The 17,324-nt window shown below is 44.0% G+C and overlaps 2 protein-coding genes across 5 annotated transcripts in view; one reads left to right on the top strand and one right to left on the bottom strand.

Annotated features, from left to right (window-relative positions):
* The window catches only part of NCR3 (natural cytotoxicity triggering receptor 3), a 34,058-nt gene extending 16,753 nt beyond the window's left edge, over nt 1-17,305 (bottom strand). For 2 of the 3 annotated variants that reach the window (XM_040250259.1, XM_040250257.1), the window contains exon 1: nt 17,036-17,305. The gene's annotated coding sequence lies outside the window, so the exon portion shown is untranslated. Of the gene's footprint in view, nt 1-16,921 lie in introns of all 3 variants that reach the window. The other variant, XM_040250258.1, reaches the window with a different exon arrangement.
* On the top strand, nt 3,199-5,558 carry AIF1 (allograft inflammatory factor 1). Of its 2 annotated transcripts, none has more exons than XM_040250260.1 (6): nt 3,199-3,336; nt 3,511-3,572; nt 3,680-3,746; nt 4,419-4,460; nt 4,884-5,046; nt 5,352-5,558. In XM_040250260.1, exons 1-6 carry the CDS (start codon nt 3,312-3,314, stop codon nt 5,434-5,436), a joined length of 444 nt encoding a protein of 147 aa, XP_040106194.1. In that variant the 5' UTR covers nt 3,199-3,311; the 3' UTR covers nt 5,437-5,558. The 2 variants fall into 2 exon arrangements, with proteins under 2 accessions (XP_040106194.1, XP_040106195.1); XM_040250261.1 differs by having other exon boundaries at nt 3,211-3,336; nt 4,419-4,454.
* Nucleotides 17,306-17,324: the final 19 nt, after the last annotated feature.

The following is a 17,324-nucleotide window of genomic DNA, read 5'->3' on the forward strand; positions in this document are numbered from 1 at the left end:
CTGAGACTTATTCCCTCGACTTCTGAAACCTGGAAAAGGACAGAGTCATGTAGAGCAGGTTGCCTGGAGGGGAGCATTGCCCATAGATGGAGGTGTGAGCCAGCCCGAGGTGACCTTGTAGGAAAGGAGCCAGAGGAATGAATACCCTTAACTTAATGTTCTCCTGCCCTGCTCTTTTCCTGCCAGGCTCCCCATCAGCCAAAGCAGCCAGAAGTCAGAGGTGCCCTTGGCATGGTCTGTACATGCCACCCCTCCATATACACACACACAGACAAGCTTTCTGGCCAGTGTATTTTCTTTGCGGAGGTACCCAGGGGGCCTAATTCTAACAGGAGTTCCCCTGCAGAGTGTAGAACTATATCAAGGCCCCCCTACCCCTTAGCAACAGGGCACCAGGCTCATAAAGGACGCTAACCTCACAGGGTTCTAGAGGGCCATCTCCTGAGCCAGCTCAGCATTCTCTCCCTGACTGCTTGGCTTGGAGACTAACAACCCTGGTCTTGGAGACACTTCTTTTTTTCTGCCTCCAAGACCCACAGCCCCACTGCCCAATGTCACATACTTCAGCCATGGTTATACCTTTGGTGAGTATAGCAAGTCCTGCAGGCTGGGGAGTCCAATCACTTCAGGGCCTGTGGCTCTCAACCTTGAGTGTGTGTCAGAATCATCTGAGGCATTTGTTGAAAAGCTATTGCTGGATAGAGTTTCTGATTCAGTAGGTCTGGGATGGATCCATTTCTGACATATGCTGGTGGAAGGATCACTCATTGAGAGCCACTGCTTTAAGGAGACTGCTTGTCTCTGCTGAGATCTAGAGTTTGTAGCCTCACTGTCAGAAAGTTACCCACTTCTCTTATTTCCAGGTTCATGGTGGATTCCTGGCTCCCTGGCAGCTCTGTGTCCAGAGGCCCCGCCTCCCCTTCAGCTCTGACTGCCGACTCTCTGCGGTCTGTGGAGGGTGGGGTGGGGTGGGGTGGGCAGAGGCCCCTGGGTTTGGGTGGGAGGCGTCTTCTTGCATCACTGCTCCTCACAGGCTTTCCCATGTCTGTGTTTATGCTGAGTTTCACTTATTTGCCCATCTTGTTGCTCTTTGCTCTTCACTTCTGTCCCATGGTCAGAGTAGCTGTCACTTTCTCTTTCCCAGGGAGTCCTCCTGAGCATCTCAGCTCTGCCTCACCTTGGTCATCTGCCAAGTCACCTTTAGGGAAAGGCTGCGTGGGGAGGCAATCTCAGTCCAAATAAAAGCCAGATTCTCCCCAACAGCCTACAAGATTCTCCCCAACAGCTTACAAGGCCGTAGGCAATCTGGCCTCATCTCCTGCCTCCGTTTCCCCTCACACACCCAGCTCCAGCTATGCTGGCCTCCTGCTGCTTCACAAATACTCAGACATCCAGACATGTCCTCACTCTAGGACCTTTGCATTTTTTGTTCCCTGTGCTTGAAGTGCTCCTCTCCTGCATATCCACGAGGCTTGGTCCTTCACCTGCTTGAAATCTTTGCTGAAATATCCCTTTCTTAGGGAAGCCTCCCTGAGCACCTTATTTATTTATTTTTAAGTAATATTTATTTATTTCGCCACACCGGATGTTAGTTGTGGCACACAGGATCTTCGATCTTCACTGCACCATGAGAACTCTTAGTTGTGGCACGTGGGATCTAATTCCCTGACCAGGGATCAAACCTGGGCCCCTGGCATTGGGAGCACAGAGCCTTAGCCACTGGACCACTGGGGAAGTCCCCCTGAGCACCCTATTTAAATCTGCAGTCCATGCAGCCCTTCCTATCTCCCTCTCTACTTTGCTCTTCTCCATAGGCACCTACCATCTTTGATATACTTGTTTTTCTTATCTGTCTTCCTTAATTAGATTGTCCATGAGGACCTCATTGGGCCAAGCAAGGCGCCTGGCATATAGTAAGTACTCAGTAAACATTTGTTGAATGAGTGTATGAATTGAAAAACTGGATTTCCCCCACTAGGCACTGAGACCTTCGGGAGGGCAGGTTTGCAGTCTTCCCTGCCGAGGAAGAGAGAGCAATAAAGGGAACTCAAGAGGCTAGAGTCCCCTCCAGCATCTCCCCAACCCGTACGGGTCAGGGCAAGGGCAGTGAGAAGTGAAAACTCCCTTCTGCAGAAGGGGAAATAGGTTGGGGTGGGGGTGGGGGTCAGAGAAAAGGAAAGGTGTGCCCATCAGTGCTAAGATTGTGGCTGGAGCTCAGCGCAGGGAGTTTAGACAGAAGTGTCTCAGTGAGGAGGATGCACAGTCCTCGTCTCCCCTAAAGCCACAGCCCAAAGGAGTGTGCCTAGGAGGGCATTTATCAGGGGCTGCTACCCACTCTGTTGAGTAAGGAGTGGGGAGCTACTCCCACTCTGTCGAACCCACAGTGACCAGCATCCTTCACACCCCAAGGTTAGCCTCACCTTTGGCTCTTTTATCCACTAACACTGGCTTTTTCAGTACCACTGGCCTCCAAAGAATCCACTGTCTTTTTTTGGCTGTGCCATGCAGCTTGTGGGATTTTAGCTCCCCGACCAGGGACTGAACCTGGGCCTGAGGCAGTGAGAGGAGACCTAACTACTGAATCATCAGGAATTCTCCCACCAAAGACTCTACTTAAATTCTCAAATTTCAGAGATCTGTAGACTTCACTGAAAATTTCAAAGGAGATAAGATGAAGGGATTACATTGCATATCCTAAAGCAAACAAACTAAGACTCCCTTGTCAGACACTTCCGTATTTCCAAGTGCCTCTCTGGAGCCACCAGGCCTGAAGTGAAGTCTCTCCCTTTCCAGACCCTGCACTCATCTCGCCACCCTCCTGGATCTGCCAGCGACTTCAGGTTCTTCTCCGGTCCAGAGTACAGAAAAATTTAGTCCGCCTTTCCTCAGCTTCCTATCCAAACCTGTGTGTCCAGACTTGTGAAACCTGGGCCTCAGTCACCTGAAATTCCAGACCTGTTCAGAGATCCTCTCTTCCTGAGAATCAATGCCCCTGGGGTCTTACAGACCTTCCCCCATGGTTTATCAGAACATTTCTTACATGTACACCCTGGGCTCTCCTTTAGAGGAATTAAGAATGTTATTTTCTCGTCTCCTTTCTAGACCCCACTCCCTCTTCTTCTTGGGCGCTACTGTCAGCAGAAGCTGATGAGGAAGTGAGGCCTGGGACTTAGAGGAGGAGGGAATGAGGGTAAAGGGGAAGTTTGGGAGGCAGGCCTCCAGGAAGCTGATGGGAGAGGAGAGCTGGCAGACAGAGAAGGCACCCAGTCTGGGTTGTTTCCTCCAACATCTCAACCAGCACCTGCTGAGCCATGAGCGAAACTAGGGATTTACAGGGTAGGGAAGGTGGAATAGGCAGGATTTTAAAATGGGAAAAAGGAGCTGGACAGTACCGGGCTCGGGGCCTGGGAAGGTGGCCTATGAAAGCAGAACTGTAATGGCTTCAGGCTGAGCTGGGGGTGAGGAGAGGAAGGTGGGGGTGAGGCTACATTAACCTTTGCGCTCCTTCAGGAGGAAAAGCCTTTGGGCTGCTGAAGGCCCAGCAGGAAGAGAGAATCAATGAAATCAACCAGGTAAAAGGAAGGGCCTTGGCCAGGGCGGTAGGTGGGGTGGATGGGGGGAGTGTTGCTGGACCAGGGGTGGGGGAGTCCCTACCCAGGTTCTTGCTTTCCCCTTACAGCAATTCCTGGATGATCCCAAATACAGCAGTGATGAGGACCTGCCCTCCAAACTGGAAGCCTTCAAGAGTGAGGGGACAATTGTAGGGGTGGAGAAGGGGGTGAGGAGGGTAGGATTTCCCCAGGAAGAGAGAGGACAGAAGAAACAAAGTCTATTTTAAAAAAATAATTTTACCTATTAGTATTTATTTTTATTTTGGCTGAGCTGGGTCTTCATTGCTCAACAGGCTTTTCCCCAGTTTCGGGGACCAGGGGTTACTCTCTAGTTGTGCTTCATGGACTTCTCATTTTGGGGGCAAGAGGGCTTCAGTAGTTGTGGTTCCCTGGGCTCTACAGAACAGTCTCAGTAGTTGTGGCACCTGGGCTTATTTGCTTTGTGGCATATATGGGATCTTCCTGGGCCAGGGATTGAACCCGTGTCTCCTGCATTGGCAGGCCGGTTTGTTACCACTAAGCCACCAGGGAAGCACACAAAGTCTACTTTTGAGGTGGGAAAAAGGAAGGTTGCCTCTGTTGCCGCCCTAGTAACAGCCCCTTTCCCTGGCCTGCCCCTCTCTCAGTACCCTCTCTAGTTCCCTACACCTTAACAGGGCCCCTCAGCTCCCCAACACGTACTTCCTCTACCTGCCCCATCCCCTCCTCCTCTTCTCCCATCTGCAACCCCTTTCTCAATCCCTGCCCCGCCTCTGCCTGTGACGCTCCAGCCAGTGCTGACCCTCTCTGCTTTCTCCCCTCATCCAGAGAAGTACATGGAGTTTGACCTGAATGAAGATGGAGGTATCGGTGAGAAAAGGGTGATTTGGGGGAAGTGTGCAGATCTAGGAAGAGGGAGGTCTTTCCTACAGTGCTCCATTTCCAGTGGTTTGGGAGAGATGACAGTGACCGGAGTAGGGTGTGTGTGTGTGTGTGTGTGTGTGTGTGTGTGTGTGCGCGCGCGTGCGTGGATGTGCGTGCGTGTGTGTGTGTGTGTGTGTGTGTGTGTGTGTGTGTGTGTTAGTTGCTAAGCTGTGTCTGACTCTTTGCGATCCCATGGACTGTAGCCTGCCAGGCTCTGCTGTCCGTGGAATTCTCCAGGCCAGAATACTGGAGTGGGTTGCCGTTTCCTTCTCCACCAGAGTAGGTTGGGGAACGGTAATGAGGAGGTGAAGGTAACAGAGAAAGAGAGAAAGGCTTCCCTCTTCTCACCCCCATCTTCTGTGCCTCCAGATATCATGTCCCTGAAGCGAATGATGGAGAAACTTGGGGTCCCCAAGACCCACCTGGAGCTAAAGAAATTAATCATGGAGGTATCCGGTGGCCCTGGGGAGACTTTCAGCTACTCTGACTTTCTCAAGATGATGTTGGGCAAGAGATCTGCCATTCTAAAAATGTGAGAGTCCACTTCCAGCCTCTCCTACACTGATCTGTTTTCTCTTCCCCCTGCCTCCATCCCCATGCTCACCTTCTACACAGAGCCCAGCGTGCATTTCTCTTCTGTCTTTTGAGAGACCCTTCCCAGGTCCTATTCTTATCCATGATTTTGGTCCCCACAGCCCACAGGACTCTCACTCCTGCCCTTTCTCCTTCTCCTCCCACCCTCACAACCTGATCCTTTTCTGGACTTTCACAGCACACTAAAACTTATTCTCTTGAGAAGACTGTCCTCTAATCCCCGTTTCTCTTCATCTCAACCAGGATCCTGATGTATGAAGAGAAAGCAAGAGAACAGGAGAAGCCAACAGGTCTCCCAGCCAAGAAAGCTATCTCTGAGTTGCCCTGATTTGTGGTGAGGGAGATGTGGTGGGATTGAAGGGGCTTCTAATGACTCCAACATAGAAAAAGAAGACAAAATTGTGAACCAGAGCCAGACTAACTTAAATAAATTACCCTCCTTCAGATGAATTCAGCTTGGTCACTGTTTGATTTTTTTCCCCTGGGTTTGGGAAGGGGTGAAGCATCTTTGAGAGAAAGGTAACAAGGATTTGCCCATAGGGGGAGTCTATCAACAATTCTGTAGTATGTTTACCACATAGCAGATGACTTTGTCCATCAGGGGGAATGTATAAGATAGCCTGACCTCAAGGAATTTAAGTGGGATGAAAAGACATGTATAGACAAAAAAAAAAAAAAAATCACTCAAGCTCATGATGAAGAGCAAAGATTACCTTGAACCAACATCCTCTATTACTATAAGCTTTGTAACCTCAGAAAATCCTTCAGCCTCTCTGAGTCTTTCATTTGAAAATGAGAATAAGAGGATCTACCCTGGAGTGCCTGACATATCATAAGCCCTCAATAATGTTTAAAACTTGAATGGATGGATGGATAGAGGAAAGAACTGGTGTTATTCAGTTAAGGATTCATAACACTATAACGGCTGATAATCTAAGCGAAAATGAGTCTTGAGGTCCTTTCGGAGGCAAGCTACAAAAACTGAGCCTAATAAAAGGAAAAGGGGCTTGTGCTAGGAGAGTACTAGGGGCTTGTGCTAGGCAGATTCCAGGAATACAGGATCCCTGGATGGCAGATAGAATTAAATAGCCAACTTCAGGGAAGGCAAGAAGCCTGAGAGTTCCCAGGCCTTTGGTGAGGTTATTCCTGAACTTTTCCCCCAAAGGGTCCAGTCTGGTTAACTCCAGCAACTCCGAGTTGCTGGCCACTGTTTCAGATTTCCCTACTCCCTGGAAAGCAAAAATCAAATTGGCCCAGCTTGTTTCAGGTCCCGAGGAGAGACCAGGCCTGTCAGGTCACATGTATTGGCCCTTTCCAGTGGTAAAGCCAGGTTGGCATCTTAAGAGTGCTACAGTAACTGTATAGGACTTCAGATGAGGAAGAGATCAATGTGGGTTCAATAAAATATCTGCATATAACAAAATTAATAGCTAACCTTAATTGAGCACCTACTATATACTGGGTAGATGCTTTCTGTGTATTAATTCTTCCTAACAACTCTGGTGACACAAAGGACAGAAAGGATCTGGGGCTTAAATTTGTTCATTCAGGATAAACTGGGTTATATTCATACAATGGACTCTTATTACATAACAATAAGAATGCACAAACTACCACATGCAACAATGTAGATTAATTTCAATAATACAATGTTGATAAAAAGCAGACAGAAAAGAACCCTCCCTGTACAATTCCATTCGAATAAAGTACAAAGCAAGCAAAACTAATATATATTATTAGAAATCAGGATAATAGTTAGCCTTGGGGGAGGACAGTGACTAAAAGAGCCCTTGGCAGCTTCTGTGCTAGTTAAGGCTCTGTTTTTGGTTACATGCTCTGCTCAGTTCATGAAAAGTTATGAAAATTTCATATATATATAGATATATATATGAGGAAGGCATGGCAACCCACTGCAGTATTCTTGCCTGGAAAATCCCATGGACAGAGGAGCCTGGTAGGCTACGGTCCATGGGGTCGCAAAGAGTTGGACAGGACTGAATTGACTTGGCATGCATGTATGTATATATGTATAATGCACACACACACACACTTTGATAAGATTTTAAAAATCATTCATTGGGCGTTAACTATGTTCCATCCCCTATTCCAGGCACCTGGGATATAAAAGTAACAAAACAAATATCCCTGCCTTTATGAAGTTTATCTTCTACCGCAGTAACTGGTATGGGAGGAGGACAGATAATGAAGAGTAAATATCATTTTAAATTTCTATGCTTTATTTAAAAATGACAGTATTGTGAAAAAAAAAAAAGAGCAAGTTAAAGGGAATCAGGGGTGCCAAGACGGTCAGGGAAGATTAAAATGCTGAAAGGGTAATCAGGAGAGGATTTGGTGAGGAGGTGACCAACACTGAACAAAAATTTCAAGAAAATACAGCAGCGAGCCACACGGGCTTCTGGGCGAAGAGCCTCTTGTGCACAAGGGAAGGAGCAGAGAGGGCCCTAGAGTGAGAAAGCCCTGTGCAGATAAAGAGACTGCTGCTGCTAAGTCACTTCAGTGGTGTCCGACTCTCTGCAATCCCATAGACGGCAGCCCACCAGGCTCCCCCGTCCCCGGGATTCTCCACGCAAGAACACTGGAGTGGGTTGCCATTTCCTTCTCCAATGCATGAGTGAAAAGTGAAAGTGAAGTTGCTCTGTCGTGTCCGGCTCTTCACAATCCCATGGACTGCAGCCTACCAGGCTCCTCCGTCCATGGGATTTTCCAGGCAAGAGTACTGGAGTGGGGTGCCATTGCCTTCTCCGATAGAGACAGTAATAAGATAAAGAGAGTAATAAGAAAAAAAACCCAATAGGGGGCTGATCAAATCAGTCAATCCTGAAGGAAATCAGAACTGAATATTCACTGGAAGGACTGATGCTGAAGCTGAAACTCCAATACTTTGGCCACCTGATGCGAAGAACTGACTCACTAGAAAATACCCTGATGTTGGGAAAGATTGAAGGCAGGAGGAGAAGGGGAAGATAAAGGATGAGATGGTTGGGTGGCATCACCAACTTGATGGACATGAGTTTAAGCAAACTTCGGGAGTTGGTGATGAACAGAGAGGTCTGGTGTGCTGCAGCCCATGGGGTTGCAAAGAGTCAGACATGACTGAGCAACTGAACTGAACTGAACTGAATAGGGGGCCAACTCATCTAGGGTCTTGTAGGCTGCAGTAAGGACTTCAGCTTTTATTCTGAGAGAAATGGAGTGGCACTGCAGGACTCTGAGTAAAGGAATGCTCTGCAACCTCCTTTGAGAAAAGGCCCACTCTGACTTCAGTGTAGAGAACACTGTAGGAGCAGAGGTAAGTGCAAGATGACCAGTTAGGAGGCTGTTCCTGTAAACCCGGTGAGAGATAAGGATGGCTCAGATCAAGGCAGAAGCAATGGAAGTGAAGAGGTGGGATTCTGGATGTTTTCTCAAGCTAGGATTTCCTGTCTGATTGAAAGTGTAGAGTGTCACAACTAAAGGAATTGATGAGGTTTCCAGAGTTTTCGATTTAACTGGAATTTTCACTTTTATAAAACATTTACTTATTTATATTTATTTATTGGGCTGTGCTGGGTCTTAATTGTAGCACACAGGATCTTTGATCTTCGCTGTGACATGCAGGATGTTTAGTTGTGGAATGTGGGATATAGTGCCTGAACTCAGACCCCCTGCATTAGGAGTATGAAGTGTTAGCCACTGGACCACCAGGGAAGTCCCTGGAATTTTTAAACTGTCATCAGCTGAGATGGTGAAGGTTGTGGACAGAAAAGTTATTGAAAGACTAGAGATCAAATGGAGAAGGAAATGGCACCCCACTCCAGTACTCTTGCCTGGAAAATCCCATGGACGGAGGAGCCTGGTAGGCTGCAGTCCATGGGGTTGTGAAGAGTCGGACACGACAGAGCGACTTCACTTTCATTTTTCACTCTCATGCATTGGAGAAGGAAATGGCAACCTATTTCAGTGTTCTGGCCTGGAGAATCCCAGGGACAGAGGAGCCTGGTGGGCTGCTGTCTATGGGGTCGCACAGGGTTAGACATGACTGAAGCGACTTAGCAGCAGCAGCAGCAGAGATCAAAATGTTTGCTTTTGGACATACTGAATTTGAAACCATCTGTTAGACATCTAAGAGGTGATGGCAAGTACACAGCTGTGCATACAAGTCCGGTGTTGGAAGTGAGGTCTCTGATGAAGATACACATTGGGAAGTTATTAGCATATAAACATTAATTCAAGCCATGAAGCTGATACCCTTGACACTTGCAGTTTGAGTAGAAGGTGGGGATGAAGACTTGACTGGAGTGGCTTTAACAAAGAAAGAGAGGAGAGAAATTGGAGATAGTGAGTACAGAGAGAGCTTCCAAGAAATTTTGCTGTGGTAACTGTTCAGGGGAAGGAGACAAGAGAATCATTTGAAAGTTTGAGAACTGAAGTCATCTCAACCATCTTTTTTTTTTTTTCCCATCTCAACCATCTTAATGAGCCTCAGGATAAAGTTCTTACCAGATTCTTACTAAATTTTCCACTCTCATTTTCCATAATGGACAGGCAGGCGTAGGTTCCAAATCCACGCCTCTGCTTATCAGTTCACAGGGCCCGAGATGTGCACTCGCTCCTCAAACCTGGCTAAATCTTAACAAGTTCTTCATATCAGTTAGTAACTTTCCCTAATCACTTTCAGACTTTCCCAGAAACATTTCTGAACCTACCCAGGCACAGTCTGATTCTTATTCCTCTACTTCTATAATATAAATTAGTAACTAAAATGGACGAGAATGGGTGAATTTAATTCAGATGACCATTGTATCTACTCTGTGGGCAAAAATCTCTTAAAAGAAATGGAGCAGCCTTCATAGTCAACAAAAAAGTCCAAAATGCAGTACCTGAGCAATCTCAAAAATGACAGAATGATCTTGGTTCATTTCCAAGGCAGACCATTCAACATCAAAGTAATCCAAGCCTATGACCCAACCACTAATGCTGAGGAAGCTGAAGTTGAACAGTTCAAGACCTTCTAGAACTAAGACCAAAAAAAGATGTCCTTTTCATCATAGGGAACTGGAATGCAAAAGTAGGAAGTCAGAATAACAGAACGCCCAGAATAACAGGCAAGTTTGGGCTTGAGTACAAAATGAAGCAAGGAAAAGGCTAACAGAGTTCTGTCAAGAGAACACACTGGTCATAGCAAAGACCCTTTGCCAACAACCCAAGAGATGACTCTACACGTGGATATTACCAGATGGTCAATACCAAAATCAGATTGATTATATTCTTTGCAGCCTAAGATGGAGAAGCTCTATATAGTCAGCAAAAACAAGATACGGAGCTGACTATGGCTCAGATCATGAGCTCTTTATTGCAAAATTCAAGCTTAAATTGAAGAAAGCAAGGAAAATTACTAAACAGCTCAGTATGACCTAAATCAAATCCCTTATGATACAGTGGAGGTGATGAATAGATTCAAGGGATTAGATCTGGTACACAGAGAGCCTGAAGAACTATGGACAGAGGTTCATGACACTGTACAGGAGGCAGTGACCAAAACCATTCTAAAGAAAAAGAAATGCAAGAAGGCACGACGATTGTCCGAGGAGGCCTTACAATAGCTGAGAAAGGAAGAGAAGCAAAAGGCAACGCAGAAAGGGAAAGATACACCCAACTGAATTCAGAGTTCCAGAGAATAGCAAGGAGAGATAAGAATGCCTTCTTGAGTGAACAATGAAAAGAAATAGATGAAAACAGTAGAATGGGAAAGACTAGAGATCTCTTCAAGAAAACTGGAGATACCCAGGGAACATTTCATGCAAAGATGGGCACACTAAAGGACAGAAACAGCAAGGACCTAACAGAAGCTGAAGCTATTAAGAAGAGGTGGTAAGAAGACACAGAACTATACAAAAAAGGTCTTAATAACCTAGATAACCATAACAGTGTGGTCACTCACCTAGAACCAGACATCCTAGAGTGTGAAGTCAAGTAGGCCTCAGGAAGCATTACTATGAGCAAAGCTAGTGGAGATGATGGAATTCCAGCTGAGCTATTTTAAATCCTAAAAGACAATGTTGTTAAAATGCCACACTCAATATGCAAGCAAATTTGGAAAACTCAACAATGGCCACAAGACTGGAAAAGGTCAGTTTTCATTCCAATCCCAAAGAAAGTCAAGGCTAGAATGTTCAAACTACCATACAATTGTACTCATTTTACATGCTAGCAAGGTAAATGGCAATCCACTCCAGTACTACTGCCTGGAAAATCCCATGGACAGAGGAGCCTGGTAGGCTACAGTCAGTCTATGGGTCGCAAAGAGTCGCACACGACTGAGCGACTTCACTTTCACTTTCAAGGTAATGCCCAACATCCACTGGATCATAGAAAAAGCAAGAGAATTCCAGAAAAACATCTGTTTCACTGACTATACAAAAGCCTTTTACTATGTGGATCACACCAAACTATGGAAAATTCTTTAAGAGATGGGAATACCAGACCACCTTACCTGCCTTCTGAAAAGCCTGTATGCAGGTCAAGAAGTAACAGTTAGAACCGGACATGGAACAATGGACTGGTTCAAAACTGGGAAAGGAGTACGTCAAGGCTGTATATTGTCACCCTGCTTATTTAACTTATATGCTGAGTACTTCATGCTAAATACCAGGCTGGATGAAGCACAAGGTGGAAGCAAGATTGCTGGGAGAAATATCAACAATCTCAGATATGCAGATGATACCACTTTAATGGCAGAAAGAGAAGAGGAACTACAGAGCCTCTTGATGAAGGTGAAAGAGGACAGTGAAAATGGTGGCTTAAAATTCAACATTAAAATAACTAAGATCATGGCATCTGGTCCCATCACTTCATGGCAAATAGATGGGGAAAGAGTGGCAGATTTTATTCTCTCAGGCTCCAAAATCACTGTGGTTGATGACTACAGTCATGAAATTAAAAGACGCTTGCTCTTTGGAAGAAAAGCTATGACAAACCTAGACAGCATATTAAAAAGCAGAGACATCACTTTGCCGACAAAGTGTATAGACAAAGCTATGGTTCTTCCAGTAGTCATGTACAGATGTGAAAGTTGGATGATAAAGAAGACTGAGCACTGAAGAACTGATGCTTTTGAATTGTGGTGCTGGAGAAAACTCTTGAGCGTCCCTTAGACAGGAAGGAGATCAAACCAATCAATCCTAAAGGAAATCAACCCTGAATACTTATTGGCAGGACTGATGCTAAAGCTGAAGCTCCAATACTTTGGCCACCTGATGCAAAAAGCTGACTCAATGGAAAAGACCCTGATACTGCGAAAGACTGAGGGCAGGAGAAAAGGGGAAGATAAAGGATGAGATGGTTAGATGGCATCAGCAACTCAATGGACATGAGTTTGAGTAACCTCAGGGAGATAGTTAAAGACAGAGGAGCCTGGCATGCTTCGGTCCATGGAGTCGAAAAAGCTGGACAGGACTGAGCAGCTGACTGGACAAAAACAAGTTCTAAAATTTTCTGTGCATATCTCTGGTGCCTTCAGAACATAGTTGTTGTTAATGGGTCACTGAAGAAATCAGAGGAAATTAAAACACAGCTGGAGGCAAATGAAAATGAAAACACAATGATCTAAACTCCATGGGATGCAGCAAAAATATTTCTAAGAAGGAAGTTTATAATGATACAAACCTACTTCACGAACCAGGAAAAACCTCAAGTAAACAATCTAACTTTACACCTAAAGGAACTAGATCAAGAAGAACAAACAAAACCTAAAATTAGTAGAAGTGAAGAAATAATAAAGATAAGAACAGAAATAAATGAAATAAAGAAAAAAAACACTATTGAAACTAAGAGTTATTCTTTGAAAAGATAAAATCAATAAACCTTTAGCCAGACTCATCAAGAAAGAGAGTCAAAATCAATAAAATCAGAAATGAACAAGAAGTCAAACTGACACCACAGAAATGGAAAGAATCGTAAGTGAAAATGAAAGCCGCTAAGTTGTGTCCGACTCTTTGCGACCCCAAGGACTATACAGTCCATGGAATTCTCCAGGCCAGAATACTGCAGTGGGTAGCCGTTTCCTTCTTCACTGGATCTTCCCAACCCAGGGATCAAACCCAGGTCTCCCACATTGCTGGAGGGTTCTTTACCAGCTGAGCCACGAGGGAAGCCCAAGAATACTGGAGTGGGTAGCCTATCCCTTCTTCAGCAGATCTTCCCGACCCAGGAATCGAACCAGGGTCTCATGCGTTGCAGGAGAATTTCTTTACCAGCTGACCTACTAAGGATCATAAGAGATTGCTACAAAAAGTTATATGCCAATAAAATGGACAACCTAGAAGAAATGGACAAATTCCTAGAAATGTTCAATCTCCTAAGAGTGAATCAGGAAGAAACGGAAAATATGAATAGACCAGTTACTGAAATTGACTCAGTAATTAAAAAAAAAAAAAACACCTTCCAACAAGCAAAAGTTCAGAACCAGAATGTTTCTACTAAAGATGAATTCTACCAAACATTTAAAGAAGATTTAACATCAATCTTTCTCAAACTATTCCCAAAAACTGAAGAGGAAGAAACACCTCTGAATTCACTCAATGAGGCCGGTATCACCCTGATATCAAAACCAGATAAGGAAACCATGAAAATATAAAAATTATAGGCCAATATCACTGATGAACAGAGATACAAAAATCCTCAAAAAAAATCAGCAAATGGAATTCAATAATACATTACACATATACACCCTGATCAAGTGGGATTTATCCCAAGGATGCATGGATGGTTCAATGTCCGCAAATCAATCAATTCGATACACCACATTAACAAACTGAGGAGGAAAAATCATATGGTCATCTCAGTAGATATAGGAAAAAGCTTGTGACAAATTTAACATTCATTTATGATTAAAACTCTCTAGAAAGTGGGCACAGAGGGGATACACCTCAACATAATAAAGGCCATATATGACAATCCCACAGTTAACATCATACTCAGTGGTGAGAAGCTGAAACATTTCCTTTAAGATCTCACCACTTTTATTCAACATAGTATTGGAAATTCCAGCTATAGGAAGTCAGACAAGAAAAAGAAATAAAAAATTCAAATTAGAAAGGAAGAAGTAAAACTGTCAGTTTGAAAATGATATACATAGAAAATTCTAAATGAATTTGGTAAGTTTAAAAATTTGCAACTTTAACAATGAATCTGGTAAATTTGCAGAATATAAAATTAATACACAGACATCTGTTGCATTTCTACATACTATCAGAAAGAACTATCAGAAAGAAAAAGTAAGAAAACAGTCCCATTTATAATTACATCAAAAAGAATAAAATACCTGGGGTCAAATCAAACTAAGGAGGCAAAACACCTGTACTCAGAAATCTGTAGGACACTGATGAGAGAAACTGAAGACAACACAAACAAATGGGAAGGCACCATGCTCAGGGATTGGAAGAATTAAAATTGTTAAAATGATTATGCTACTCAAGGCAATCTGCAGATTCAATGCAATCCCTGTCAAAATACCAATGGCATTTTTCAAAGAACTAGAACAAATAATCCTAAAATTTGTGTAGAAACACAAACACACACAAAATGAAAAGTTACAACACTGAGAAAGAACAAGATTGAAAAATGGGAAGAGGACCTGACTAGACATGGAGAACAATATAGAGATTCTTCAAAAATAGAACTACAATACAATAGAGTAATTTTAGTCTTGTGTCTTTATCTGATGGAAATGAAGACATTAATTCAAAAGATATATTTACCCCATGTTCACTGAAGCATTATTTATAATAGCCAAGATATGGAAGCAACCTAAGTGCCCACTGATAGGTGAATGGATAAAGAAGATGGGGTGTGTGTGTGTGTGTGTGAGTGTGTGTGTGTGTGTGTGTGTGATGGAATATTACTCAGCCAGGAAAAAGAAAGCAACCTTGCCATTTGTGTCAACATGGTGGACCTAAAGAGTATCATGCTAAGTACAATAAGTCAGACAAAGAAGACAAATATTGCATGATTTCACTTATGTATAATCTATAAAACAAATGTAACAAAGCAGAAACAGAGTCGCAGATACAGAGAACAAACAGGTAGTTGGGGGAAGGGTAAGGAGAGAAATAGGTATAGATTAAGCAACAGAAACTTCCGGTTACAAAATAACTGAGTCCTAGATATGAAATGTACAGTTGTAGGGAATATAGTCAATAATTATTCATGGTGACAGATGATAACTAGACTTATGATGATGATCATTTTGAAATATTGATATTTAAATCACAGTGTTGTATACCAAGAACTAACATAGTATTGTAGGCTAACTATACTTCAAAAACAAACAAACTCATAGAGAAAGAAATCAGACTTGTGGTGGAGGGAGAGGGAAATGAATGAAGGCAGTCAAGAAATATCAATTTCCAGTTATAAGTAAATACTAGACATATAATATACAGCATGATAAATACAATTGAAACTGATGAAAATTGTTAAGAGTAAACTGTCAGAGTTCTCATCACAAGGAAACAAATACATTTTTTTCTGTTTAAGCTTGTAACTGTATGAGATGATGGATGTTCACTAAATATGGTAATCACTTCATGATGTCTGTAAGTCAAATCATTATGCTATACACCTTAAATTTATGTAGTCAGAGAAGGCAATGGCACCCCACTCCAGTACTCTTGCCTGGAAAATCCCATGGACAGAGGAGCCTGGTGGGCTGCAGTCCATGGGGTCGCTAAGAGTCGGACAGGACTGAGCGAATACACCTTAAATTTATGTAGTACTGTGTGTCAATTCTGTCTCAATAAAACTGTAAGAAAAAATAATGTATCACCGTTGGTGCATCAATTGTAACAAACGTGCCACACTAATGCACAATGTTAATAATTGGGAAAACTTAGGTAGGGGAAGGACTATACTAGCATTCTCTGTACTTTCTGCTCAATTATTCTGTAAACTTAAAACCGCTTTAATAAAAATCTATTTTACGTGTGTGTGTTAATCGCTCAGTCGTGTCCGACTTTTGTAACCCCATGGACTGTAGCCTGCCAGAATCCTCTGTCCAAGTAATTCTCCAGGCAAGAATACTGAAGAAATGGAGTGGTTGCCATTTCCTTCTCCAGGAGATCTTCCCCACCCAGCGATCCAACCTGGGTTTCCTGCGTTGCACGCAGATTCTTTACCAGGGAAACCTCTATTTTTTTAATATATACTCAATGGGTAAAAAATAGCTGTTGAATGATTTGCTGAACAAGTAAGGGGGTATGATTAGAGCAGAATAAATCCATGGGTTTGCAGAGTCGGAGAGGACTCAGCACGTGCGCGCGCGCTCTCTCTCTCTCTCACACACACACACACACACACTCAGCATGCACGCGCGCTCTCGCTCTCTCTCACACACACACACACGAGTAACAGAGCTTCCCAGGTGGCTCTCTGCCAGACACACACACACACACGAGTAACAGAGCTTCCCAGGTGGCTCTCTGCCAGTGTGGGAGATGCAAGAGACATGTGTTCGATACCTGGATTGGGAAGATCCCCTGGAGTAGGAAATGGCAACACAAACACACAAACACACACACACACACACGTAATAGGAGACAAAGGAGGGGAATGGTACTGCATTCCGCAGAATTAAACCCGTTATGAAGTAAACGGAAACTGTCAATAATATAGATATACAAATATATTCATGAAAATTATAAAATTAAATGCCTGTCTTAGTCATTAGTTGCCAATATTTTGAGGAATAGGTTATTTGTACCCTATCTTTGTCCAAACGATTTGCATATATTATGCAAATAAGTAGAACTACTCACAGAATGCCTATGTTCCGTGATGCACTCCCCTGGACTCTTGGATTGGCTTGTCAATCTACCTTATTTGCATGACGTGATTTAATAAATAAAGGCCCCGCCCCCTCATGCTTTCACCTCTCGCGAAGATAAGCGTGAGTTGGAGCTCTTCCCTGGTTACGTCAGCTCCGCCCTCCGGCAGCTAATCCCTTCCGCCCAGTCTTCTAGCTCTTCTCCTTCGCGGATAGTACTATAGGCCTAGCATCGTTTCCTTCCACTCTTGGCGTCTCTACGTCTCTCCGTTCCCATCTTTCCACGAACGCACTACGCACGCTCCGCCTCTTTCTCCCCCTAGTCGTCGTGCAAATTCTGCGTCCCAACAGCCTAGCCGACCGGCACCGCATTCCCGCCCCCTCTACACGTCTCA

This window comes from Oryx dammah, unplaced genomic scaffold, assembly GCF_014754425.2.
Source record: "Oryx dammah isolate SB20612 unplaced genomic scaffold, SCBI_Odam_1.1 HiC_scaffold_11, whole genome shotgun sequence".
Taxonomy (NCBI): Eukaryota; Metazoa; Chordata; class Mammalia; order Artiodactyla; family Bovidae; genus Oryx; species Oryx dammah.

Bases quoted from the DNA above. Each gene is read 5' to 3' on its own strand.
- AIF1 (XM_040250260.1), top strand. From the start codon at position 3,312: ATGAGCGAAACTAGGGATTTACAGG. The intron at 3,337-3,510 runs GTAGGGAAGGTG...GCGCTCCTTCAG, and splicing joins CGAAACTAGGGATTTACAGG to GAGGAAAAGCCTTTGGGCTG. The intron at 5,047-5,351 runs GTGAGAGTCCAC...CATCTCAACCAG, and splicing joins AGATCTGCCATTCTAAAAAT to GATCCTGATGTATGAAGAGA.